The 27,738-nt window shown below is 44.7% G+C and overlaps 1 protein-coding gene across 1 annotated transcript in view; it reads left to right on the forward strand.

Annotated features, from left to right (window-relative positions):
* Positions 1 to 15,407, forward strand: part of TRMT61A (tRNA methyltransferase 61A) — a 48,951-nt gene extending 33,544 nt beyond the window's left edge. Inside the window, exon 4 of the mRNA XM_027849224.1 lies at positions 14,152 to 15,407. Within this exon, the coding sequence (XP_027705025.1) occupies positions 14,152 to 14,423 (272 nt within the window). The 3' untranslated portion in view covers positions 14,424 to 15,407. The remainder of the gene's footprint in view (positions 1 to 14,151) is intronic.
* Positions 15,408 to 27,738: the final 12,331 nt, after the last annotated feature.

Below are 27,738 nucleotides of genomic sequence, written 5' to 3' on the forward strand. Positions count from 1 at the left end.
TGTGTGTGTGTGTGTGTGTGTGTGTGTGTGTGTGTGTGTGTGTGTGTTCTCTCTTCTTGAGCTGTGTAACCCAGAGAGATTAACTAGGGAAGATGTGTTTTTTACAAAAAGAGGATGCTGAAATTGTTACAAGGGAAAGAATGTGTCCTTGTTTGCATGGCCATTTATACAAACCAAAGTAAACTTGTGCCTTCTTTATCATTTTCGCATTCCTTAAGGGCCTACTACAGGCTTTATCAGGAGATAATTTCCTTGGGATATTTTGTCTTTTATAGCCCCAAAGAGATTAGGGGGGAAGGGAGATATTGAAAGAGAGCTTGCTGAGACATCACATAGCAAAACAAAACAAAAACTAAACTGGCAAATACAGAACAAGAACAAAATAGAATTAGTTATGTCAACACTTAACAGATTATTTTCAGCAGATTGATAGGTAGATAGAATATGTATATTTTTATTTTATCCATTTTATTTATTTATTCATTCATCTATTTATATATTCATTCATTCATTTATTCTTTCATTCATTCATTTTTGGTGAGGCAATTGGGGTTAAGTGACTTGCCTAGGGTCACACAGCTAGTGTCAAGTGTCTGAGGCTAAATTTGAACTCAGGTCCTCCTGACTCCAGGGCAGGTGCTTTATCCACTACACCACCTATCTGCCCCTAGAATATTTTGTGCCAAGCACTGAAGAAACAAATACAAAGAGGCAAGATAATCCCTGCCCTCAAGGAGCTTGCATTCTAATGGGGGAAGACATCACATGCTGGGATTCTGGGCTAGGGCTAGGGCTTTGGAACCCGACAGACCCCTTACACTGCTGGGAAGTGGGTTAGAGGTCTGGGCTCCAGCCCTGTAGGGCAAAAGTTCACCTATCAAAGCTAGGGGACCCTTGGGCAGAGTCTGAATTTCCAGTGGAAAGAAGATGAAGTTGATGGTAATAGACCAGGGAGCAGCCAGCATGGTGAGGACATGATCAGAAGTGGTAACACATAGGCTCTTCTCTCAAGGACTCAGGAACAGAGGGCAGGGGTTCAAATCTTGGCTTTTTTACCTATGTGTGGACCTATCTTATCTTCCTTACTAGACTGAGACATCTGGGGCCAGTTGTCATTCATCTGTCCCCCTCACAGTATAGAACAACTGGCCTAGAATGGGAATTGGAGAAATATCTGCTGATAGAAAAAAAAGCATTCCTTTCTCCACCTTCTTTTCCTCTTCTCCCTCCCTTGCTGTGAAGAGCCAATCATTCCCACTACCATCACCGGCCTTTGCAGCATTTACCAGTGACTTTCTCAGGCCTGGCCCCGTCCCTGAGTCACCACTCATGCCCTTGACTTCAGATACAAAATAAAAGAACCCTGCAGAAGAGATGGGAACTAGACTGAGGCTGGACCCCCTGGGTACTGTCCTCAGGCTGTGAGGGGGAAAGTCATTTCCCTTCCTCCTTCAGGAGGATTGACCACTGTTACAGGGTTACTGCTGGTCTAGACAAAACTATGCTTCAGAGATCTCTTTTGGGAGCCTTCCTTTGCAGGTGAGAGCTTTTCCCAAGGAGGCTTTAAGAGATGCTGCTTCTAATCACCAGGGCAATTTTGTTTACCTCATCTCCCAGCCCTGGGAGGTCCCTTCCTGGTTGCTTTGTCCCCAGGAGGACAAACCCAACAGGATAGGTCTGTGGTGAAGTGGAGACAGCACCAGACTGGAGCGTGGGAGACTTGGGTCTTAGTCCTGGCTCCCCCTCTGAGTTGCTGTGGGATCTTTTTTGGGGGGGGGGTACTTTTTAAAAAATTTTACATTTAAATACAAAATGAGAAAAGGAAAAAAAAAACATTTCCATGTGCACAGCAGACTGTAAGAGAAGATTCAATATAAAACAAGAAATTTCCATTTCAAGAAAACTTATATAATAAACACTACACATTGTTTTTAAAGCTGCCCAGCTTTGCTTCCTTGTTGGTTTTCTTTTGTTCTCTGCTATGTATGTTTTACTTTATTTTTCCCCCCTCTCTCTTTTCTTCCTCCCCCCAACCCCCCACCCCACTGCAATTAAGCGTGGACATATATAGATAATTATAAATATAGACATATATACACATATATGTAAGACTGTGCTATGCTCATTTCCTCCTATCATCTCTTTCTCTGAAGGTAGATAACATCTTCCTTCATAAGTCCAAGTCTTTCTATGTTTTTCTAAATCAACCAGCTCATCATTTCCTACATGACAACAATATTCCTTTCTGGATTCAAACAGCATTGTCCTTCATAGGTCCTTTTTGGTTAATTTGGGTATTTATAATAGTCAAAATGACTTAGTTGCTCAAAGTTGTTCTTAAAACAATATTGCTGGGGGCAGCTAGGTGGTGCAGTGGATAGAGCACCTGCCCTGGAGTCAGGAGGACCTGAGTTCAAATCCGGTCTCAGTTAGACACTTGACACTTACTAGCTGTGTGACCCTGGGCAAGTCACTTAACCCCAGTTGCTTTGCGCAAAAAAAAAAAAACAACTATATTGCTGTTACTGTATACAACATTCTCTTGGTCCTGCTCATTTTGCTCTTCATTATTTTGTGCAAAGTCTGTCCATGTTTTTCTAAGATTATTGAGCTCATCATTTCTTATAGCAGAGTAGTATTCCATCGTGAACATAATACCACAACTTGTTCAGCCATTCCCCAACTGACAGGTGTCCCCCAAATTTCCAGTTCTTTGGCACCACAGAGAGAGCTGCCATAAATATTCAATTTTATTATTTATTAATTTTTTTTGGACAAGGCAATGGGGTAAAGTGACTTACCTAGGGTCACACAGCCAATAAGTATCAAGTGTCTGAGGCCGTATTTGAACTCAGGAATTCCTGAATCCAGGGCCAGTGCTCTATCCACTGCACCATCTAGCTGACCCCCTGCCATAAATATTTTAGAACAACATGTAGGTTCTTTTCCATTTTTCCTAGTCCTCTTGGGAAACAGACCTAATAGTGATGTGGCTAGATCAAAGCGTATAGGCAGTTTAATAACTCTTTGGACATAAATCCAAATCTTTCTCCAGAATGGTTGGATCAGCTCACAGATCCACCAACAATGAATGAAGGTGCTGTGTGACCTTGGCAAAGAGGAAGGAGTGGTCCCTCAACTTCAAGCAGTCTTGGACAAGTACCTGAACAAGAACCTTCTTGGGGGCTGCTAGGTGGTGCAGTGGATGAAACACTGACCCAGGAGTCAGGAGGACCTGAGTTCAAATCTGGCCTCAGACAGTTGATACTTACTAGCTGTGTGACCCTGGGCAAGTCACTTAACCCCAATTGCCTCAATTTAAAAAAAAAAAAAAAAAAAGAACCTTCTCACTAACAGGAGGGTGCTGAATTTGGAGCCAGAGGTCCTGGATTTGAATCCAGGTCTGCTTCCTGCCCCCTCTGTTACAGCCCTTCCCCTCTCCTGGTCTGTTTCCTCTTCTCAGAAAATCAAGGGATTAGACTAGGTGCCCTCGGAGGTCTCTTCTAATTCTCAATTCTTCTGTTTCCCCAAGTGGGCATCTGGCCTGTGCTTAAAGACCTTCAGTGATGGGGAGCTCATTATATATTCAAGCAGCCCCCTCCACTTTTAGATAACTATAATGATGAGGAAATTTGTCCTCATGCGAAACCCAAATTTACCCCCCAACATTTCTACCCATTTCATTCTTCTCTTAGAGACAAAGCATAAAAAAGTCTAATCTCCCTCCCACGACATCCTCCACACTGGTAGACAACTATCTGGTCTCCCCTAAGTCTTTTCCAGGAATGACATAATCTCCAGTCTTTTCCTTTTGGGGCAGTTTGCTAATGTCATTCCTAAAATGTACCCAGAGATAACCACGGTATTTTTTTTTAAAGGAGGCGATTGGGGTTAAGTGATTTGCCCAAGGTCACCCAGCTAGTGAGTGTCAATAAGGTAGGAATTGAACTCGGGTCCTCCTGACTCTGGTGGCCAGTGTGCCACCCAGCTGCCCCAACCGCAGTATTCTGAGTGGTGTCTAGCCAAGCCAGAGGAGAGCAATGCTGTCACCTTCCTCCTTCTGGATTGTTGTGTCTCAATTAAATCATTTCTTCCCTGGGCCTTAGTTATCTCCTCCTCAAATAGGAGTAATGATATTAACAGTTCAAATTTTGATGTCAGTTTTTAGTTTATAAAGAGCTTTACATTTTTATCTCATTTGGACCTTCACAACAGCCCTGTTAGGGGGTAGTAGAAATGTTTTTCTCCAATTTTGAAGTGGAAACTAACAGAAAGGGGGGTGTGACTCGTCTAGCGTGTCACATATTTCTTCCTGCCTTGCTCCCTCATGGGGGTGTTTTGAAGCTCAGATAAAATGGTAGGTGTAAGACATTATGGTTACCTAATGGATTCAGGTCCTCCTGAATCCAGGGCTGGTGCTCTATCCATTGTGCTACCTAGCTGCCCCTACTTAATGTAATCTTTTAATTGTATAGATGGAAAAAACTGGGGTAGCTCAGTAGAGTAGTGGGTAGAGCGCCAACCCTGGAGTCAGGAGGACCAGAGTTCAGACCTGGCCTTAGTCACTTACTAGCTGTGTAACCTTGGGCAAGTCAGTTAACCCTGATTGCCCCCCCCCAAAAAAAAAGACATGGTTATTTGAGGGAAATCCCAAGATCATATTACAGATGCCCATCCAAATTGAGGGTGTAGGAGGGGGAAGGGCAAGGGAGTGCTCTAGGGCTGGGAAATCAGGGACCTTAGAAATCACCTAGTTCACCCTCCTCTTATTTATTAATTATAAACTTAACATCAACAAACACAAATACGCAAACAAGCACCAAAATGGGCAAACTTTTACTATGTACAGTTTGATTTGACAAATGTGGAAATTAACTTTAAAATATCTGTTTGTATTATTCATAAATTATATTTTTGATGCGTCAGACACTTGTTAACAAACACCCACCAAAAAATCCTTTGCAAAGTACATTCCCAGAAAAGTGGTTAATTTATTGATTGCTCACAGAAGGGATGTCTTTAATTTTGATAATGCAATACCAACAATGATCATTGTAATTCATAGGAGTGGAGAGACTGGGTGGTGTAGTGGATACAGCACTGAACTTAGAGTTAGCAAGACCTGCTTCGAATAATTCTAATAATAATAATAAATTTGAATACTAATTCAAATAATAAGCTCTGTGAATCTGAACAAGTCAACTATGCTTCTGTTTCCTCATCTTTAAAATGAGAAGGTTGGGGCAGCTAGGTGGCGCAGTGGATAGAGCACTGGCCCTGGAGTCAGGAGGCCCTGAGTTCAAATCCGGCCTCAGACACATAACACTTCCTAGCTGTGTAAATCTGGACAGGTCACTTACCCCCAACTGCCTCACTAAAAAAAAAATAAATAAATAAAATAAAATGAGGTTAAACTTGGTGGCATCTTAGGTCCCTTCCAGCTCTAAATAGGTTTTCTTCTCACCTAGAGCTGAAAGAGACCTCTGAAGCCATTGAATCCATCCCGTTGGGTGGGAACTGGGGCTCAGAGAAGTATGGGATGTAAATCCTCTGACTCTGGAGCCAGTGTTCCTTCCATTGAATTTCATCATCTTCCCAGAATTTCATCATCTCTTCACAAGGATTTTATTTGTGTCGCTTCATATAGAGCATATATTGTTCCTTCTCTCTGTTTCATTATGCATGTCTTCCCAAGTTTCTCTGAATCCTTCACGTTCATTTATTTCTGGGCAAGGTGATATTCCACGGCATTCAGAAACCATCATTTGTTTAGCTCTTTCTCCGCTGTTGGGTACATATTTTTGTTTCTAGTTTTTGTTACTACAGATAAGCTACAATGAACATTTTTTGTGCATGAGTCTTTTCATGTTGTTGGTAATCTCCTTGGGATATATAGTCCCAGTAGTAGATGCTCTGGGTCAAAGGGTATGAACAATTTAGTAACTTTTCTTGCATAATTCCAAATTGTTTCTTAGGATGGTTGAACCAATTCACAGTTCTACCAGCATAAAATTAATGTGCCTATTTTCTTTCCTTCCTTCCTTCCTTCCTTCCTTTCTTCCTTCCTTCCTTCCCTCCTTCCTTCCTTCCCTCCCTCTTCTTCTTTCTTTCTCAGCAATAGTGATAGTTATTTTTATTTTTATTAATAAAGAAGTTAAAATTGCATATACAATTTAGATTATTATATATTATTAGTGAGAGGCAATAGGGCATAGAGATACCATAGGGATGGAGAACCAGCCTTTGGGTCACAGGAATTAATCAATCAACTAGCATTTGCCTAGCACATACTATGTTATAGGTTCTGTGCTAAGTGTAGGAGATACAAAGACAAATGCAAAATAATCCCTGCCCCCAAGAAGCTTACATTCTAAAGTGAGACAACCTGTACTCTACTCTACTAGGGAGATGCAAGGCATGTAGAAAATATATTCAAGGCACTGCTGGATGGGAAGGCACTAGCAGTTGGGGGGACCAGGAAAGGCCTCTCTCCTCAGAAGAGAGCTCTTGAGCTGATCTTTAAAAACAATTTTTTTTTTTCAATTAGCAAAAATTTATTTTCTTTCCTCTCCACCTTTTCTCCATTGAAAAAAATAAAAATAAAACCCTTGTAACAAATATGTGTAGCCAGGAAAAACAAATTCTCAAATAGGCTTCATCCTTTTATTAAGGGGATTTGTTCTGTGAAATTTGGATTCAGTCAAAAGACTACACTTAAGACCTAGAGGGCCACATGTGGCCTCAAGGCCACAGGTTCCCCACCCCTGCATAGTGATAACTATGTAAGTGTTGAGAAGGGGGATGAATTGGAGAGATGTAATAATAATAATAATAATAATAATAATAATAATAATAATAATAATAATAATAATAGCTAACATTTATGTAACATTTACTATATGCCAGACATTGCGCTAAGTGCTTTACAGTTATTAACTCATTTGATCTGCACAATAACTCTTGGAGGTAGGTGCTTTTATTATCTCCATTTTACAGATGAGGAAACCGAGGCAAAAAAAAAAGTTAAGTGACTTGCCCAGGGTTACACAGCTAGTAAGTGTTAAGTGTCTGAGGCTGGATTTGAACTCAGGTCCTCCTGACTCCAAGGCCAGAGCTCTATCCACTGCACCACCTAGCTGCCCCACCTAGCTGCCCCATGATATTCCTGAAGCACCCTGTTGTTTCTCTGCCCAGAAGCTCCATTGCCTCTGGGGGGAACATCTGCAATTGTCCTGATCTATACCTGGCCACTGGACCCAGATGTCTCTAGGGGAGAAAGTAAGGCTGATGACTTTGCACGGCCCTCCCTCACTTAAATCCAATTCACTTGCAAGTCGTGGCATCATCACCTTGATGTCATGGTCTTCCATGAGAATGAAGGATAAACAACAACCTCTAGGATTTAATACGAATTCCTCTTTTGGAGGAGTTTAAAGTAAGAGGCCGCTAGGTGGTCGGTCAGGAAGATGAGTTCAAATCCAACCTTAGACACTTACTAGATGTGTGACCCTGGGCAAGTCACTTAACCCCATTTGTCTGTTTTCTCATCTGTAAGATGAGTTGGAGAAGGAAATGGCAAACCATGCCAGTGTCTGTGCCAAGAAAAAGCCCCAAATGGGTTCACGAAGAGTCAGACGTGGCCGGACAATATCAAACGACAAATTTTAAGTCCACATTTGAAGCCCTCGGCAACGTGGCTCCAGCCCACGTTTTCTAGACTTGTTATGCATTTATTCCCCTTCCTGCCCTCTACAAACCAGCCCAATCGTCCCAGTGGCTGTTTTTCACACATGGTATTCCCTTCCCCAGCCCTCTATGCCTCCGCATAGGTCCCTCCTGCCCGAATCTACTCTCTCCTCCCCTCTGCCCTCAGAAGCCCTGCCTTTCTTGGAAGCTGAGCTTAAGTGCTGCTTCTGCCATGAGGTCTTCCCTGATGTGAACACCTCCTCTGCCCCCTGCCCAATCATCTGCATCTTACCTTACCTTTTTTTTTTTGGTATGTGTTTTACATTGACGTATGTGTACGCCTGTGGTTTCCTCCTTGGGGACAGGAATTCTTTTGGCCTTTTTATCAGTACATAGTACTGGTTCAGTTAGTTCACGTTGAATAATGTCTCCCTGGCCTTTAACACAATGCCCTACACATTCATCTGAGGGAAGGGCTCTCACCTGTGATTTAATGATTGTAGAGAACTCACTGTGTGGAAACGCCCTCCACCCACACGGAGCTGGCTGGCCCATGGAGAAGGCAGATGGCTGCAATAGCTGGTCAGGATTGGGGCTCACTCCAAGACCGGGGCTCTTAAGCTTTGATGTGTCTTGGATCCCTTTGGTGGTCTAAGTGAAGCAAGTCTAGATTCCTTCTCAGAGTAATGTTTCTAAATTCCTAACATAAAATACATAGGATTACAAAACAAACAATTATAAAGATGTATTTTTAAAAGATGTATGTATAAAAATAAAGATGTATTTTTTTTTTCTATTCAAGTTCACTGATCCCTGGAAATTTATCCATGGACCTTAGGTCAAGAAACCTCCTCACTAAGATTTTTGTCTAATTAGCTCCATTCCCTGATACATTCCCTGACAGCACATCCCTCCACTCCATCTCTGGAGCCTGGAAAGGGTCTCTGGCCTTGGGTAGCTCAGAACCCAAGCAATGTGAGTTTTTTCCAGCTTTGGTCACTGCCTTCCAAGCTGAGAGAAGGTGTGTTTCCTGCCCCCTCCCCTTCCCTCCCCAATCCCCTGAGATTAAATGGGGAGACACTGGCTTTTGTTTCTGTGTCTTAATCCTTCTCTTTCTTCCTCTCTGCTCCCGGGCCTCCCACTGCTTTAGTGCTGAGACACATGAGCTCTCACAAACCTCCTCTCCACGCTCACACTCTCCTCAACGTGAGCTTGCTTAGTCACCAGGAATTGCAGTATCAGACCCAGAAGATCTGAACTTTTAAAGCCGGATGTGGAAACTTCAGGTGTTTCTTAAAGGAAGAAAGTCTTAAAGTCTTTTATAGTATAAATCTTTTTTTAAATCTTTTATATGTGGTCCTGGATTGGGAGAAAGCCTTAAGGGGTGTGGGTTCCCAGGCTATGGAGGCCTTGGATGGAAGATCTCTTTGTCAGGGTGATTGTAGAGGGGCTTCCTGCTCAGTTACTGCTTAAGTTCAATGGCCTTTGGGGTCCTTCTCCGCTCTGAAGTTGATGATTTCTGCTGCTTATGCCCTCTGTACCAAAGGCCACATCTTTTGCCCCTTCTAGGCCTCAGTTTCTTCTGCAATAAAATTAGAGTTAGCCGAAGGTGGTCTGGCCTAGTTCTGAAATCCTCTATTCCCTGGCATCCGTGCTGTCAAAATAACAGCTCCCACTAAACCATACCACAGGGCTTCTGACTTCCAGGCTCCAGAGTCAGGGCCCTGGCCCAGCTCCCCTTCCTACCCCCTTACTCCCAGGGGTGATGCCTTCCCATCACCTTACTAAAAAAAAACCTTTTCTGAACCCCTTACCATGGAAGGAATTATGGAAAAAGCCCCTGAGTCCTGCCTTCTCCTGTCTCCTGGGACAGCAGCTGAAGGGCTGGGGAAAGTCTCCACCCCCTCCCTCCCATCTTTCTGTTTTCCTGGGAGGAAGTTCTTTACCTCACCAAAGGAATTTATTCCCTAAAATGCTGCAGCAACTGGCAGCTGAGCTGGGGGATTGGGGGAAGGGTGGTGAGAGACACCACGGCACCTTCCAGAAGAGATTAGAGGACCTAGCCACGGGCCGTTGGGGCAGGGGCATAGAGAAGCAGGTGCTGGTGGAGGTGGGCTGGAATGTGCTGCCTTGTGTACCAGCCCTCTTCCCCAATCCCAGCAATATTCCAGATAAATCTGAGCCTCGAGAGCAACAGCTGGGATGTCCTGGATTTCAGTCCCTTGATCCCTTGAGAATGGGGATCATGGATTCAGTTCGTCTGGCTTGTTTCCTCCCACGGGCTCATGTCTGCATTTTGCACCATTGTCCCGAGGGAGAAGTTTTCTTTCCCCCAAACCTGCTTTTCCCCCTGCCTTCACGGTGTTAGCAGCTTTCCCCTTCTCTTCCATGTTCACAACTTTGGGGTTCTCTTTAGCTCTCCCCACTCTCTGACTACTCATACGTGGCCTTTGCTGGGGGGGAGTGTCCTTCCCCAGGCACCATATACTGGACTGGGGAGGAGAGGTCCCTCTCTGCTTCCTATCTTCCCTTCTCTCTCCCTTTCCCACTTTGCCTTCTGACTTCCCACTCTTCTGACTCCTCTCCCTCCTTTTCCTACCTTCTCCTCCTCTCTCCTCTCATCTCAAGAAATCTCCATTTTCTCTCTCCCAACCTCCTCCTCTCTGCAGGGATGGAGGTGATCACCAGGGTAACAGGGGAAGAAGCCAAACATGATTTTCTCTCCCTTCCACAGCCCAGGGCCTGCCTTAGTGAACGCCAAACATCCCTGCCCCTTTCTTTGTGGTTTGACCCATGGGAAGGACGGATGGTCTGGCTAGTAGCAAACCTCACATTGCAGTGAATGGGGAGGTAAAGGGAGGGGTGCAGGGAGAAGATTTACAAGGACTCTCAGCTCAGATGTCTTACCAGGCTCACAGAGTTCCCTTCCTGGGACTTGGGTTCTGAGATTGGGAAAATGTTGCCCGCTTCCCCTCCTTAACCCTTGCCCAAATTACTTTTCCCTAGTAAGTAATCTTCTAACACTGATTGTGACCTTTAGACCTGAGCCCTGTCCTCAGGGAGCTTCTAGTTTGGGGGATATTGAGGATTTAAAAAACCCTTGAAGAGTCAGTCTGTGAAGGTAGAGGAGACCTATATATGTGAACAGTTACCTACAAGAAATATCTCAATATTTGATTCATTCAGTAGACCTTTTGAACACTTACTGTGTACAAATGATTGATGTAGCCACTAAGTTCTGGGGGAGCTCAGAACACTGTGGGGTGGGGGACTCAAGCAAGGCTTCTCAGAGTGGACGGAGTATAGCTGAGCTAGATGTGAGGTGGTAGTGGTGGTGGTGGTAGTAGTAGTGAAGGTGAATCATCCCTTCTCTCTCAAAGAGAAGATTAGGCTGTTATTCAGATACTTCCAGGGTCTCTGAACACTATGAGCACCCCATGCTCTGTGTTATATTTTTCTGCTAAGTGACAAGAGGTGTGCTCTGTGGGCCAAGTTACCCAGCGTGGTACAAGGTGGACAAGGCCACCGGAGGAGTGCCTTCTAAAAGGATGTGTGGTATGGCAATTTCCTGGCATAAGGTCAAGTTTCTTTGTGTGCCTGTGTGTTTGTGTGTATGCAAGAAGGCATGCCTTGAGAACAGCGTGAGAAAGAAGGGGCATAGGGGCAAGGTTTGGGGAGACAATTATTGTGCCTCCACATACCAAGAGTTCTTTTCCTTGGTCCAAACTGGGCATAGACTCTGAGAACTGGGCGAAACTTCAGAAGGCATCTCTTCAGCCTCTTACCCTGCACCTCAATCTCTTCTACTGTCTCCTTGACAAGTGGCCATCCAGTCTTTGCTAGAACATCTCCAGTGACCCTGACTGGGAAATTCACTATCCCAGGAGAGGGCTGGAATCTTTGACCGCTACTCTGATTTTTTTGTTAAAATGTTTTTCTTTCTTTCTTTTTTTAAATGAGGCAGTTGGGGTTAAGTGACTTGCCCAGGGTCACACAGCTAGTAAGTGTCAAGTGTCTGAGGCTGGATTTGAACTCAGGTTCTCCTGACTTCAAGGCCAGAGCTCTATCTACTGCACCACCTAGCTGCCCCTAGAATGTTTTTCTTATTCCTGATTCTGCCTACCTTAGAGCTACATGGAAGGCATTGGCATGGTATAACAGAAAGAGCACTGGATTTAATGTTAGAGCACCTGGGTTTGAATCCTTCCTGTGTCACTTAAATATCCCTTTGACCTTAGGCAAATCTCTCAACCTCCTTGAGAGTCAGTTTCCTCATCTGTAAAATGAGAGACTTGGACCAGATGATCACTGTTTCTTTTTAACTTGAAATCCTGTGATCTCATGATCCTCTGAGTCTCTTCCCCATAGAAATAAAACACAAATTCTTTCGTAAGGAGAGCCCTATAGTTGAGGGTTCTGTTTACATCCCTTGGGATTTGGGGTTTCCAGGGAAGGTGGGGAGAGGCAGTAATACAGCCAGAAAAGGACTTGAGGAAGAATTGCGTCTCTAATGGCAGTCCCAGCTCATTCCTTCCAAACCACAGATCCTAATGACCTAGCTGGTCTGGTGTCTGAAGCCAAGCGCAGTTGGTAGATGATAAAAAAGATGACTCCTTGGTTCTCAGAGTTGAAACAGAATTCAAGACTATCTGGTCCACCCCTTGGCTGCCTGGCAACAAAGCATTATTCCCATTTGACATAGGAAGAAACAGTTTCAGAGAGGGGGATGGGGTCTTGCTTCAGGTCACACAGCAATTTAAGGGCAGAACTCTAAACTCCAACCCAGTTATCTTAGCTCTCAGGCCAGTGCTAGAAGATCATAGAATCATAGGAGCAATCTCAGAGGCCATCTATGCAATCCTCTCATAAATAGGGAAACCTGAGGCCTAGGGAGGTCATGTCTTGCTCAAGGTCACACAGCTAGCAATCATCAGAAGTGACATTTGGGGGGCAGCTCGGTGGCACAGTGGATAGAGCACCGGCCCTGAAGTCAGGAGGACCTGAGTTCAAATCCAGCCTCAGACCAAACACTTGACACTTACTAGCTGTGTGACCCTGGGCAAGTCACTTAACCCCAACTACCTTTAAAAAAAAGAAGTGACATTTGAACTCGTCTTCTGACTCCAGAATCAGAACTCTTTCTTTCTTTTTTTTTTTTGACATTTCAATTTATTCTTTATTTTTGTAAACATTCTTTCTTCTTAAGTTTTGAGTTCCAAATTCTCTCACTCCCTCCCACCCCCTCCCACATCCACTGAGAAGGCAAGCAATACAGTATCAATTATCCATGTAAAATCATGCAAACCATATTTCCATATTAGCCATATTTTTTTAAAAAGCAAAAAAATAAAGTAAGAAAATTAAACTTCAATTTGCAGAGTTCATCGGTTGTCTGTTTTTTCAGTATGAGTCCTTTGGACTTATCTTGAATAATTGTATTGATCAGAGTAACCAAGTCCTTCACAGTTGATCATTACAACATTGCTATTACTGTGCACAGTGATCTCCTGGTTCTGCTCACTTCACTTTACATCAAGAACTCTTTTTTTTTTTTTTTTTTTTTTTTGGCTTTTTGGTGAGGCAATCATTAAGTGACTTACCAGATTCACACAGCTAGTAAGTATCAAGTGTCTGAGATCACATTTGAACTCAGGCCCTCCCAATTCTAAGACCGGAGCTCTATACACTGCGCCACCTAGCTACCCCCAGAACTCTTTCTTCTGAGACTGATCATGGATCAGTTTAGAGATTTGTCTTCATATATTCAACCATAACCTTTAGTTAAGGATAAGAGGTGGACAAATTGATTCTATTTATTTATTTATTTATTTTTTTGATGAGGCAGTTGGGGTTAAGTGACTTGCCCACAGTCACACAGCTAGTGAATGTTGTATGTCTGAGGCCAGATTTGAACTAAGGTCCTCCTGACTTCAGGGCTGGTGCCCTATCCACTGTGTCACCTAGCTGCCCCGACAAATTGAATAAATAAGAAAAAGTACCTGACCTCATAGGAGCTTGTAATCTCTCCTCTTCCTGGGAAGGAGGGATAGGGGTAGATTTTTCCAGGACTGAGGTGAAGTGTAAATATTGCCTACTAAGGGAGTCATTCCACATGATATAGAAAGAGAGCAGGATTTTTTTTTTTTTGTAAGAACACCTGACTTTGAATCCTAAATTTCCTTACTAATTGAGACCTTGGCCAACTCACTTCATCTATTGGTGAACTCACTAGTTCATCTGGAAAAGATCTCTGTCCAGGATTACCATTCTCTGTTCTAAGACATGTCCCAGCCCTAAATCCTACGGCCCTAAGATTGGGACTGAATTTAGTCATGGGGAGATAATAACATTGCTGTTTGATGTGTTTTCCCTCCTACTCCTTCCCTCCTCTTTCGTTCCCGTCCTCCCACCCCCAATCCTGCTCTCCTCCTACCTTCCCCCCCCTTCCCACCCACTTTCCCCTAGGTGGTCGCCTCTGCTCTTTCTCACCCTGCATTGAGCAAGTCCAGCGGACCTGCCAGGCCCTGGCCGAACATGGGTTCATCGAAGTCACCACCCTGGAAATCCTGCTACGAGAGTACAACGTTCGGACCGCTAACTTGCCCTTGCCAGATCTGGGTGGGGCCCTGGACCCCTTGCCTGTCCTGGGCGAGGCTCAGTTCAAGATTGGGGTGCCCTTGAGGGAGACTGTTGGCCACACTGGCTACCTGACCTTTGCCAGCAAGAGTTTGTTTTGATGCTGCTGATCTGGAGAGGGGAGGAGGCTGGGAGGGGGAGGGAAAGGGGGCCATGATGTGTGGAGTTGCCCAATTTTCTTCCCTTGGTCAGAGAATGCCTTATATAGTCAGGCCTCTCAGGCCTGGGCTTTTGTGGAAACGCCACTCAGGCAGGCACTCAGCAGCCTGCACCCCTGGTTTTGGAAACCAAGCAAGGAATCTTGCCAAGTCCTATCTAGGGTGTTTACTTTGCATCTTTTCACCCACCCCCACTCTCTTGAACTCCTCTGACATCCTCCTTCACCCTCCACCCCCACTTCCCCTCCCCAACCCTGTGGCCTGGATTAAATTTATTTAGATTTGGGACATGTTTTCCACTACCATCCCCCTCATTCCACCACCACCACAAGCTCATTTCTTTGAGTTTTTATTTTTGCTTTAAAAGATACAAAATTGTCCCTCCCACCACCCCTGCTACCAGCCTCTCTTCCATATCCCTCTGTGGCTGCTCTGTCCCACAGGGAACAAGGGAGCTCTCAGGGTTAGCCAGAAATGCACAAGATTTAAAGCCAGAACCTGGGTTCATTCCCTACTCCATTACTCCATCCCCTTGTCAAATGGCTTCCCCTTTCTAGACCTCGGTGTCCTCATCTGTAAAAGGAAGAGATAGAACTAGAACTCTAGGGCCCCTTCTGACTAAATTCAGTGATCCTGAAAGATCCTGATGACTAGGAAGATTAGGAGCAGCTCCTAGTAAGCTAATGCCATTGGAGGGGAGGGGGAGTAGAATACCATCCACACCCCAAGCCTGGCTTTGGGGACTGGATTCCAGCTGTTCTTAGGAGCAAAAACCCCCCTCCTCCACTGTTTCTCTAAATCCCTGGGGATGGAAGGGCCTCCCTCATCCTTGCCCTGGAATGTTGCAGCTGTAAGATGGAAAATATACCATCCGCAGCCCATGGATAACCCCTCTGTAACAATAGAGAACTTAGTACATTCTTTTAACGGCTCACTTCTCCCGTATTTCTTTACCCAGAGAGAGTCTTTGTCCTGGTTTGGACATCAGTCTTGGCTGTTTGTTTTTCCCAGGTCTCCCTTGGAGTACTGGATTGCATTTCCATCTCCTGAAATGGTCCCCCACATCTCTGAGGGGAGCAGGGGGGACCTGAGGAGGCCTTCCCTCTAGCTTCATTTGTCAGTATTTTACTTGGAAGCAGTGCTCAAACCTGATAACAGGAAAAAGTTTCTAATAATCAGGGCCCAAAGAATGTTTCTGGAGGTAATGAGCTGCCTGTCACCTTGGGGGCATTTGGGGATATGATAGAAAGGGTTGGGCTAGGTGCCCTCTTGAGTGCCCTCTGGGTCTGAGATTCTCTAAGACATAAAAACAGGCATATTTGACTCTTAAACAGTCATGGGATCTTGGGTCTCAAACGGCTGTCCAGTACCCGAACAGTGTGCCTTCTACAATATCTAGCCTCTGTTTGAAGACCTTCAGTGACAGGCCACTCACTGCCTCCTCCAGCAGCCCCGTCAATTCTTGGGAAGCTCTGACTTTTGTCAATAATTTAATGCTTTGAAATCAGCATGGCACTTTATGTAACACAATCCTGTGAGATAGCTTACACAAGCATCTCCATTTTAAAGACAGAAACTTCACCCTTCAAGTGAATAAGAAACTTTTGCCTTAATCAGGCAGAAATCTGCGTCGTGAGACCAAGGACAGCACATTCTGATCCACTCCCCCATAATAGTCCTTCTGATACTTGAGGACAGTGATTCTACATATTTCCCACCTGTGTCTTCTCTTCTTTGGGATAAACAGTCTCACGTTCTCCAGCAAATCATCATGGGATTTGTTTGTGGTACCCATGTCCGTGGTACCCCTGAGGGTATGGGAGTACAGAAATATCCTGTGATTCTAAGAGCCGAAAATCCTCACCCCAGTACCTGCCAAAGGACCTCAGTGGGGCCTGGGTTTGTGGCTATTCTGGGAGAATGAAGACGAGACTCCACATTTGTCATAGTTTAAAAGGAAATTCCATCTGTTCTTACCAGCAAAGTTAAAGAGTGGAATCCAGAAAGGCAGAAAGCAGTTGTATAGGGGCAGCTAGGATGGCGCAGTGGATAGAGCTCCAGTCTTGGAATCAGGAGGACCTGAGTTAAATCTGGTCTCAGACACTTGACACTTAACTAGCTGTGTGACCCTGGGCAAGTCACTTAACTCTGATTGCCTCACCAAAAAGCAAAAAATAAAAAATAAAAAATCGTTGTATATGTCCATTATGAGAGATGATATGGGAGCCTCAGCTCTGGTATTGGCCTTTTGAACGGAGAGAAAAGAGATTGGAAATGGGTTCTCCTGTGTGTGTGTGTCTGTCTGTCTGTCTCTCTCAGGCTTATTGGTGTCAGTGAGTGCATGTGTCTGGGTGTGCATATGTATGTGGACACTTGTATGCAGACACGTGTACCCATCGGTGTATACACACACATCTGTGTGCATAATAGGCAGCTGTGAGCTAAACACAATGACTTTTGGACTGGATTATTGAATCTGACACTTTAATAGCTGCATGACCTGTGGCAAGTCTCTGGGCCTCAGTTTCTTCTGCAAAATGGGGCTAATAATAGCAACCCTCCCTTGTAGGGTTGTCCTGCGGCTCAAATGAGAGAAGGAGGATGAATTTATTTGGTAAACCTTGTCAACATGAGCCTTCCCCATGGCGCATCTGTGATCATGCCTCTCTGGGTGTGTTTGCACAGAGCTCTGGACATTTCCTTGGGGGAGAAGGGGTGACCGGAGCAGCTGTGTTGCCTTGGGGTCACAGGGGCGGGGTGTGTTCTCTGTGGGTTGCCAGACCACATCCTGTTGCTGAAGGCCATGGGCTTCAGCTGTGCTCAATACCCAGAGTGAGGGCAGGAGCCGGAGCCAGCTGGGCTTGTGGGATGGTCCTCAGGGAGACGAGAGAATATCCCATGCGGTCAAGGCTAGGGCTGAGGCAGTTGTGGGCTACGAGAAGGGGCAGGCCCAGCCCTGAAGAAGCGCTGAGCCTTCTCTCACCACATCCTTTTACTGAGGCTTATTAAGGTTGAGTGACTTACCTAAGGTCAGGAGGTGCAGGGTCTGAAAGAATCATGTTGCTCATCTCCACATCCAGTACATTCCCAGGTGTAGCCACTATTACTATAGTGAGAATTTATTGTACAAAGGAAGAAACCAAGGCTCAAGGATTTGTCCAAGACCACACAGCTAAATGTTGGTCCACATACTTCCTCAAGGAAGGCCCCAAGGTTCCAAATGCCTCCCCCTGTGCATGTGTAGGTGTATACTTTGGCCAGAAAACCTTCCCTGTCCTTTGCCTACACTGATCTAACCTTCCTTCAGGTGTCTGCAACTCTGTCTGTGACTAGTGGACATTTGGAATCAAAACATCTGAGCTGGAAGGAAATTCAGAGGTCTTCTAGGCCAGTCCTCTCATTTTATAGATGGGGAGACTGAGGCTTATGGGGTAAAGAGAAGTCATAACCCAGGGCCACACAAGTGCTGGAATTCCAAGGCAGGACCTATGCCACCAAATCAGGATCTTTTTTTTTTTTCTATTATACTATCATAAATAACTAACATTTATGTGGTGCTTACTATATGCCAGGCGCTAATTGGTAAGTGCTTTATGATGTCTCATTTGATCCTCATGACATCCCCAGGAAATAGGTGAGATTGTCATCATTTTACAGATGAGGAAACTGAGGCAAAGAGGTTAAGTGACTTGCCCAACATCACATAGCTAGTGTCTGAGGCAAGATCTGAACTCAAGGCTTCCTGGCTCCCCCTGCACTACCTATCTGTCCCTGATCTAATACGATCCTAGAGGGCCTAGGAGATGGAGATTGGACTTTCCCTTTTTCTGTTCATCTTCAGTGGTCCAGGTATCATAATTGTGGCCTCCTGGGGAGGTGCCCAAGGCAGACACTTAACATTGGCTATGGCCACAGCTGGGATTATTGGTTTCCAAATGATCACCTACCTAAAATGGGGGGAAATGGTGGCTGTATCAGCCACCTAAGGATACCAGTCCCTTTTCAGGAAGGAGGAAAGTCACTGAGAGCTTGCTTAGCTTGTAGGGAAAGAGGCCCTGAGGTCTTCACCCTATCACTGTTGTGCTCAGCACAGAGTAACCACTTAATAAATGCTTACTGACTGACTGGAGGCCCTGGGTTCGGTTTTGTTAAAGAGGCCAGATGAGTGTGATGTAGGAAGCTCACTGCTTTTTTCTGCTTGTGAACTAGGTTTTTACTCAAGCTGTCTCCCTTAGACTTATTTATTGGTCAAGAAACCCCGTTTCTATTTCCAGCACTGCCATTGTGATACCACAAATAAGTACCATGCCTTCACAGGCTCCTTCTGTAAAACGAGGCTATTGGACTAAGTTCCTTTCAGCCCTGAAGTTCTGTTAAATATCTCAAGTTGAAAATGCTCGATTTGTGGGATCTGTTCTCGGTCCTGGGATCGAGGACTAACATAACAGGCTGTCATCCTAAGGCTCTAAGGCACCACGAGCTCCAGAGTGTCTAGGGTGTCAGAGGAGAGAAGGGGGTGTATACTAGAGATGTTGTAAAGGTGAAATCAATAGGCCTTGGCGACAGATGGATAGGGGGAGGGGAGAGAGTTAAGGAGCAATCCAGGATGACTGGCTGGGTTGGGAGCTTGGAGCGCCAGGAGGATGGGAGTGCCCTCTACAGTGATAGGGACAGTTGGAAAAGGAGGAGATTTGGGAGTAAATAAAATGAGTTCAAGTCTGGACATGTTGAGTTTAAGATGTCTATGGGACGTCCAGTTTGAGATGTTGAGTAGGCACTTAGAGATGTGAGATTGGAGGTTAGGAGAGCTAGGTCTGCATTAGTGGATTTGAGAATCATCAGCCTAGAGATGATAATTGGATCTGTGGGAGCTGATGAGATCACCAAGAGGGAAGAGGTCCCAGTGTAACAGTTGAAATAAGGTAAACTGAGGCACAAAGTTCCAAGCATGATCAGTTTATTAGTAAAGGGTAAATTTACCAATAAATAAGACCTCAGCTTCCTCAGCAAAAATAAGACCCCCAAATGAGGGGGACAACTCTCTTTCATAGTTTTGGGGAGTACAGAACAAAGAACAGGATCTTGAAGGCAGAGAACAACTTATGATTGGTTAAGGGTTGGCAGCGTGGAGGGGGTGAGGACAACATGATTGGTTACAGAGATGAGGCATGGGGGACAATGTGATTGGTTGGAAATTGGGGATGAGGGGCTAGTAACAACCCCCTTCTTCCCTCCTATGGCTAAGAAATATTCATTGAGTCCACTTGAAAAGTTAGAGACAGTGGACCAGACATTTGCTATTATTGCTATTCTTTGGATAGCAAACCAGACATCCTTGAAGGATTGCTTGGTATAAAAATACTAGATCAGACCCCTTGTGTCCACCTGCATCCCTTAAGGATAACAGATTTCCTTGAGGCAAGAATAGAACAGTGATTAGCAGGAGAACTGCATTTCTAAACTTAATTCATTACAGGTCAGCTAAATTTCTAAACTGAGTTCAGAGACAAAGAACCATGACTTAGGACAAAATCAAGTAATTGTAAATAGGTTCAATTAAAAAGTGATCATCAATTTAATCTTCTTCCCAGGACAGAACCTTAGAGGACATCCTCATCCAGGTGTGACCCCAATGAAGATCCTGCAGAGAAGACTGGGAAAGAGTAGTCAGATAAGTAGGAGGAGAACCAGAAAAGAGTTGATGTCATGTAAAACTCATAGAAAAGATTATCAAGAAGAGGGTGAATGAGGATTGAGAAATGGCCATTAAACATAGCAATTAAGAAATAGCTGGAAACTTTAAGAGAACAGTTTCAGTTAAATAATGAGGTTGGAAGTCAGACTGCAGAGAATTAAGAACAGTTGATTGGAGAAGAAGTGGAAACTCCAGTTGTAGACAGTTTTCTCAGGAAGTTTAGCTTTAAAAAAAAAAATGGGAGACTAGAGTTATCAGGGATGGATGGATCAAATGAGGGTTGTTTGAGAATTGGGGGAAAGGTTGGGCATGTTTGTAGGCAATATGGAATCATCTGGGAGAGAGTGAAGGTTACTGAAAGAATAGGGATGATGGGGAAATCTGCTGGGGAGGTTGGGATGGAGGCAAGGAGCAGGGTCACCTCCATGTAAGATGGGCAAAAGGAAATTGTAGTAGAAGGCCTCCGAGTGATGTGAGATGAGAGAAGGGAGTTCTCTGAATGGCCTCAGTTTTTTCAGTGCAAGGGGAAGCAAGGTTCTCAGCTATGAAGCAGAGGGTAAGGGGAGATTTAAGAGGGGATAAAAAGGTTTGGGAAACCTGTTGTGGTGGGTAGATGGTGAATTGATTAGGGAAGTATAAAAAGTTTGCCATGCTGAAGTAAGGGCCCAGCTGAGATGATGTGAAATAGATTTGTAGTGGATCCAGTGAGCAAAGTTTTATGATTTTCTTTATAGTTAGTAGTCTGTGAGTAGGAGAGAAGGCAAGTGGATGGTGGGAGTAATCTAAGGCTAAGACTTGGCTGGGCAGGGTGGGCGATAAGATAAGGGGGTGAGGGCTTTCCCTGTTTCTGTTCATCTTCAGTGATCCAGGTGCCCCAATTGAGGTCTCCCAGGGCCAGGCTGGGGAGGTGCTTAAGGCAGAGACAACATTGTCATTGAGGGAAGAGAAAAATGTATATAGTTGAACTGGTTCACCAAGGGGTAAAGGGAATGTAGCCAGTACAAGGGTGATGGCCTAGGAAAGAACTGAAGGGTGGAGGGATCAGAGGTCACAGGGAAGATGACAAACAGATTTTGAGGTGACGAAGCAGAGAGAGAAGTGAAATGACAGTAGATTGTGATTAGACAAAGAATTTCAGCGTTCATGAACATGGAAGTGGAACATTTGAGGGTGAGGGCAAGATCAATGGCATGGTCATCTTGGTGTGTGGCTGCGGTGGGTTAGAGGTCATTTGAGAAACTAAGAGGTTAGGGTGTTTCAAGGAATGTCAATATGTATATTCAAGATGAGGGCAGGAATTGGGAAGAAAAGACTGGGAGCCAGGCACTGAACTAATTCATTGAGGAAAGAAGAACATCCTATAGGTCAGTAGACAACAGCTACCAACATTTTAATCGGGTGGTAAATGTGGATTGAGTGAACCTCAGAGGAGGGGAGTTTATTGAGTGATGGTAGTAGAGAGCTTGAAAGTAGAAATAAGGAATATTCCAACTGCCCCTCCTCAGCCAGTTGGAATGGAAGGAGAATAATCGAGACTTTGGCATGTTTCAAAATAGTTTTGTTTTTTTTTAAAGGCAATCTGGTTTAAGTGACTTGCCCAGGGTCACACTAGTAAGTGTCAAGTGTCTGAGGCTGGATTTGAACTCGGGTCCTCCTGACTTCAGGGCCGGTGCTGTATCCACTGCACCACCTAGCTGCCCCTAAAATAGCTTTTAATTGAAAGAACCAACCTTGTGGAAGAGTACCTTGGAGCCTTAGTGCTGGGGCCTGTGTGTTCCACTCCCATCAGAAAAAAAAAAACATTCCCCTTGAATCCATTGTTTGCTGGTGACCTTACAATAACCAGCATGGTGTATAGGGGAGACTGATGGGCTGCAAAAAGTCAGAAGATAGGAATTGGAGTTCCAGCTCTGCCATTCACTGGCGTGACCCTGAGCCAGTCACATTCCCTCTGTGGGCATTAGTTTCCTCATCTGTAAAATGATATAATTAGACTAAATGGTCTCTCTGACCCCTTTTAGCCCTATATCAGGGATGGGGAGCCTACAGCCTTAAGGGTACATATGGCCTTCTGAATCCTTAAGGGCGGCCTTTTGACTGAATCCAAATTTTACAAAACAAATTTTCCCCAGGGTGTGGGAGGGTGGGCATCTCTAGTCATCCTGATCTATATCTTGCCACTGAACCCAGTTGGCTCTGGAGGAGAAAGTGGGGCTGGTGACCTTGCACAGCCCTCCCTCATTTACAAGTCCTGGCATCACCTTCCTGATGTGGTCCTCTTTGAGAACAAAGGACAAACAATAAAACAAAACAGCATTTTCCCTGGGTCTTTCACACTTAACTAGCACCTCTTGGTCCCCAGCTATGCTTTCTCCTTGGCCCAGAGGAGACACAGGCCTGCTAGTAACTTTGGCAACAGCAAACTTGGAAGGAAGGACAAAGCCACACTGGGCACACGCACACACACCCCATGAAATGCCAAATACAACAAGCCCCCTCAGGAGTGTGTGCTCCGTCCCAAACACTCAGCAATCAAGGAATCTTTGTCCAGCTCGGTCAGAAGTTCCTGTGACCAGGGGTAAGGAAAGCCACATGGGAAGATTTGTATGAAAGGCTGTGTGAGAAAAGTGGAACCTAAAGAAAGATGTCTACTACGATTACAAGGTAAATGAAAAGATAATTAAGAGGAAGCCAAACTCTGAGTAACTGAAGAGCCAGTCTAGTTCCCTGGAAACAGGGAATGAAACATACCTCTCTCTTCTTGTTAGAGATGGGGAATGGTGTCTATGCGGTCTGATACAACCAACTGCATCAGTGGTTTTGCTTTGTCAAAAGAGAGGGTTTGATCCGGAGGGAGGGGTTCCCCCCCTCTATAAGTAACTCATATAAATACAAAAAGCATTAATAAATTTGTATTTTTTTTTAAAAAGCCAATTCTTTCTGAATTCATCTTCCTTTCCTGAGGGACAGCTTCCCAAGCCCTGTTTCTGTGGGAATAGTCACAAACTAGCTCTCCTTGTCACCTGAACGACGACATTATTCAGTGTTCATGTGGCTTTGAACACCCTGGGAGGAAGGTTCAGGCAGTGGTCTCATGCCTATCTTGAAATGAGGAAAATGAGGCCTATAGAGAAAATGTTCCTCCCAGTCATACAGAGAATTTGAGCCCAATTCCTTTGAATTACTTCAGTGTTTTTTCCCATCAGTTCATTGCTGATCCTGAGACTGAAAGGAGACCTGGGTTCAAATGCTATCCCTGCCTCTCCCTGAATGACCTTGGGCAAAATGCCTGTCCCTGGGCTTCAGTTTTTCCATCTACTAAATGGCAGGTAAAGAGTGGGAAGGATAAAAAGGTTTACCTAGAGGAGATTAGTTTGTTCTGCCTTAGTTTTATAGTCCATATAGATGTTTGTAGCCAGGAAAGGGCAAAGTCCCACAGGATCTCTGAGTTGTAAAGAGGCTCAAAGATTACCTTGTCTAATTCATCTATGGACAGGAATCTTCTCTGTCATATCCCCAAGGGCTGCTCATCAAGCCTTGAAACTCTCCAGAAACATGAAATCTGTTACCTCCTAAGGCACCACAGTTCTGGCTTGTTTTTGTTTTGTTTTAAATAAATGTTCCTTTGAATTCTCCTTCCACATCAGTCTCACTTCCAATGAACTCTATCCGCACTTCCCAAAAGACTCTCCCTTGCAATGAAGAAGTACACTTAACAAAAAAGCAAGAAGAAAAGAAAGGAAGGAAGAGAAAGAACAAAGAAAGAACAACAGAAAGAGGAAAGGAAGAAGGGAAGGAAGATCTGACTCATCCTATACCTATAGTTCTCTGAAGTCACAACTGGCCAATCAACACGATTTATTAAGTACCTATACTATGCCAGGCCAATGAAATGGTTCCTGCTCTCAAGGAGCTTACATTCTATCATGGAAAGAATACCTGTATATATATATATATAAAATATATGCCTTGATTAGAATTCTGCTGTCTTTCAACAGCCCGGACTATTAGGAAGTAGAAATCTGCCTCTTTACACGTTTTTCATTTTAATTTATTTTTCAATTAACAAGCATTTTTCTTCCCATCCCATCTTCCTACTGGAAGAAAAAAAAAAAAAAAAGAAAGAAAAAAAAAGCCCTTGTAACATATGCGTAATCAAATAAAATCAATTCTCACATTGGCCATGTCTAAAAATTCTACGATGCAGCTCTCAGTTCTGCCCTCTGGGGCGAAGTCAAACAAATTTAGTCCCTCCCTGACATGACAGCCATTTAAATACTTTAGGACATTCTTGAAGAAAGCTATCATGAAACACCACTACCACCCCCTACTCTAGTTTTTAAATTCCTTCAGCTGTTCCTCAGATGGCACAGTCTCCAGCTCTACCATCCTGGTTACCCTTCTCACAGTCCAGTTCACCAATGTCCTTCCTAAAAAAGTGATGCCCAGAACTATAAATGGTCTTGGATATGTGGTCTGATCAGGGCCAAGGACAACAGAATCCTCTTTTGGGCTTCTTTCCAATAAAAGATTGTTTCTTTTTTTTTATTACTTGTATCCCCAATGCTGGGGACGTAGTAGGCTCCTAATTCTTGTTGAATGGTCAAGTGATTAGGCCTCACACTATACCTATCTCGTTTACCAAAGTTGATTCAAGGGAAAGAAGAGAAGGTGAACTCAGAGGACTGGGAAATGGTGTCCCATACACCAACTTTCTTTTTTTTTTTTTTTCCCCCTTTAAGGCAATTGGGGTTAAGTGACTTGCCCAGGGTCACACAGCTAGTAAGTGTCAAGTGTTTGGTCTGAGGCTGGATTTGAACTCAGGTCCTCCTGACTTCAGGGCCAGTGCTCTATCCATTGTGCCACCTAGCTGCCCCTATACACCAACTTTCTTGCCTTTGTTTCCTGTCCCTACTGTCCCAATGGCTACATTCAGGAAGGATGGCACCAGCAGCAGTGTCAAAGGAAGCCATCTTAGCTGAGCTTATCTGTGTTCACGCAAAAAACATCCTGACGTGGTGGGGGAAGGTGGTGGAGATGTGATAAAGACATATGAGAAGCAGGATGAGAAGAGATATCACAACTGCTTGGTCAGCTTCTATCACAGGTGCATAGATTTAGGACTAGAAGGGAAACCATGAATTCATCTTAGTGCAATCCTTACATTTTACAGATGAGCAAACTGAGGCCCAGAGAGGTGAAATACCTTTTCCAAGATCACCCACATGATAAATAGCTGAGGCAGAATTTGACCCCAACTCATAGGATCATAGATTTAGAGATGAGAGGACCTTAGGGGACATTTAGACCAGAGGTGCCAAACATGCAGCCAGCTGTCTGCCTGTGGCCTGCAACACTCAAAGAGTACAGTCTGAACCAGATGAAAATGTAATTGGGAAATATTTAACAAAATAAATTAAAATATAATAAAACAGATAACATTAAAATTTAAAACCAAGTCATTTTACAGCCTGCATCAATCCTTATGTACAGATTAGCGGCCCCCTTTCCTATTTGAATTTGACACCGCTGTTGTAGCCCAACCTCATCATTTTTTTTTTTAAGGCAATTGGGGTCAAGTGACACAATGCCGAGGGTCACACAGCTAGTAAGTGTCAAGTGTTTGGTCTGAGGCCGGATTTGAACTCAGGTCCTCCTGACTTCAGGGCCGGTGCTCTATCCACTGTGCCACCTAGCTGTCCCCTTCCCCCAACCTCATCATCTTAAAGATAAACCAAGGCCTGAAGGTGAAGTAATAGGCCCAGGGAACATAGGTACTAAGTGGCAGTCAGCATTTGAATCCAGATTCTGTGACTTCCATATCACTGCTGCTCCAGGATAGAGGGTGAAACACTGGCTCTAACCCTCCTTAGTTGCGTGACACTGGGCACCTCCTCCTTTCCTCCTCCCTTCCTTGTTTCCTCATCTGTAAAGTGGGGCCAACAATAATAGCTGGGCCTACTTCGCCCCGCTGGTGGGAAGAGCCTGTCGTACGCCGCCCGCTCCCTTGCCAACACAGGGCCTTCCCTCTGCCCATTATCTCCAGCTCAGCCTGCATATGTCTTGTTTAAGTAATTGTTTGTATTTTGTCTTCCCTGTTAATCTGAGTTTCATGAGAACAGGTTTTTGCCTTTGTATCTACCTCCCAGTGTCTTGCATGTAAAGAGAAGCTTGTTGACACGACAACACAGTCCCCAAATCCATAATCTTCTAATCCCATGGATATTTAAAAGCAAACTTCTTTTATGATTGCCCAAATATTCACCACTATACCCCATTCTCCAGCCCAATTTCTGTTGAAAATTCATTTGCTTATCCAATCACCTACAACCTCATTGCTCATTCCAATAAACTGCTTTGTGATCCTGCCCAGGGACCTTCCATTTCAGCCATAAGAACCTGACTTCACCATGAGCTTCTAGTGTCCAGATTAGTGGGGAACCTGTGGCCTGGAGGCCACATGTGGCCCTCTAGGTCCTCAAGTGCGACTCTTTGATGGAATCCAAGCAAATCCTTTTATTAAGGGGATTTGTTCTGTAAAGTTTGGATTCTGTCTAAGGGTCACACTTGAGGACCTAGAGGGCCACATGTGGCCTGGAGGCCGAAGGTTCCCACCCTTGGTATAGATTTTTATGACCCAGTCACACCCCATCAACTGTATCCCTTTCAGATCTTAGATCTTTATTGAGTCCCTTTTCTTCTTTTTGTCTTACACTTCTAAATACTTAAATGCCAAGATACGTGAGAGCTGCTCTGACCAGGTCATGTCCATGCTCCTTTGTTTTGTTCTATGATTCTGTGAACACTTGTATAGCTTTTGCCTAATGAACACAGTTCAGAAGGGAAAAATCGGTGCCCTGGCCCCAAGCAAGGAAAGATAACTCCCTCTTTCTTCAAGATGTAAGACTGTCAAGAGTCCCTCACCCCTGCTGTAAGACAGATGCAGAATCTGTGGGGGGCTCTAAATGTGTATGAGTACACATGTGTGCATGCATGGGTCTGTCTGCGGGAAGCCTTTCCCAGTCCAGCCTTCTGTTAGTGACTCTGAGATTACTTTCAATTTTACACTGGTTTATGTCTTGCACGTTCAATTATTCTCAGAATGCGGACACTTTGAGAACAGGGACCGTGTTTTTTGCCTTTCTTTGTATCCCCCTATCTTGACACAGTGCCTGGTACATGGTGAGTGTTTAATAAATACTGTTGACTGACTGGGTGTGTATGTATGCCTGTGTCTGCATGTATCGGTGTGTGTACCGCCAGAGATCCCCATGCAACCTTGTTTTCATAACTCCCCAGCTCCCTCTGGGGATTCGCTGTGGTCCCTGTTCTGAAGAGAGGGAACTCTCTCCCTCCTGCACCTCCCCCTGCCCACCCCCTGGCTCTGACATGGGCTGGCACCCTCCGGCGCCCTTCCGCTTCCCTCATTCCATCCAAAGCAGGATGCCGAATGGTGCCCCTTCCATCCTGCCTGTCCTCCTTCCCGCCCACCCAACCACTGTTTCTGGGGAATGTCTGAGAACTGAATCCAGAGCTGAGTCCTGGGAGTCAGGCAGCAGCTGC

This window comes from Vombatus ursinus, unplaced genomic scaffold (assembly GCF_900497805.2).
Source record: "Vombatus ursinus unplaced genomic scaffold, bare-nosed wombat genome assembly UNPS02007284.1, whole genome shotgun sequence".
NCBI lineage: Eukaryota > Metazoa > Chordata > Mammalia > Diprotodontia > Vombatidae > Vombatus > Vombatus ursinus.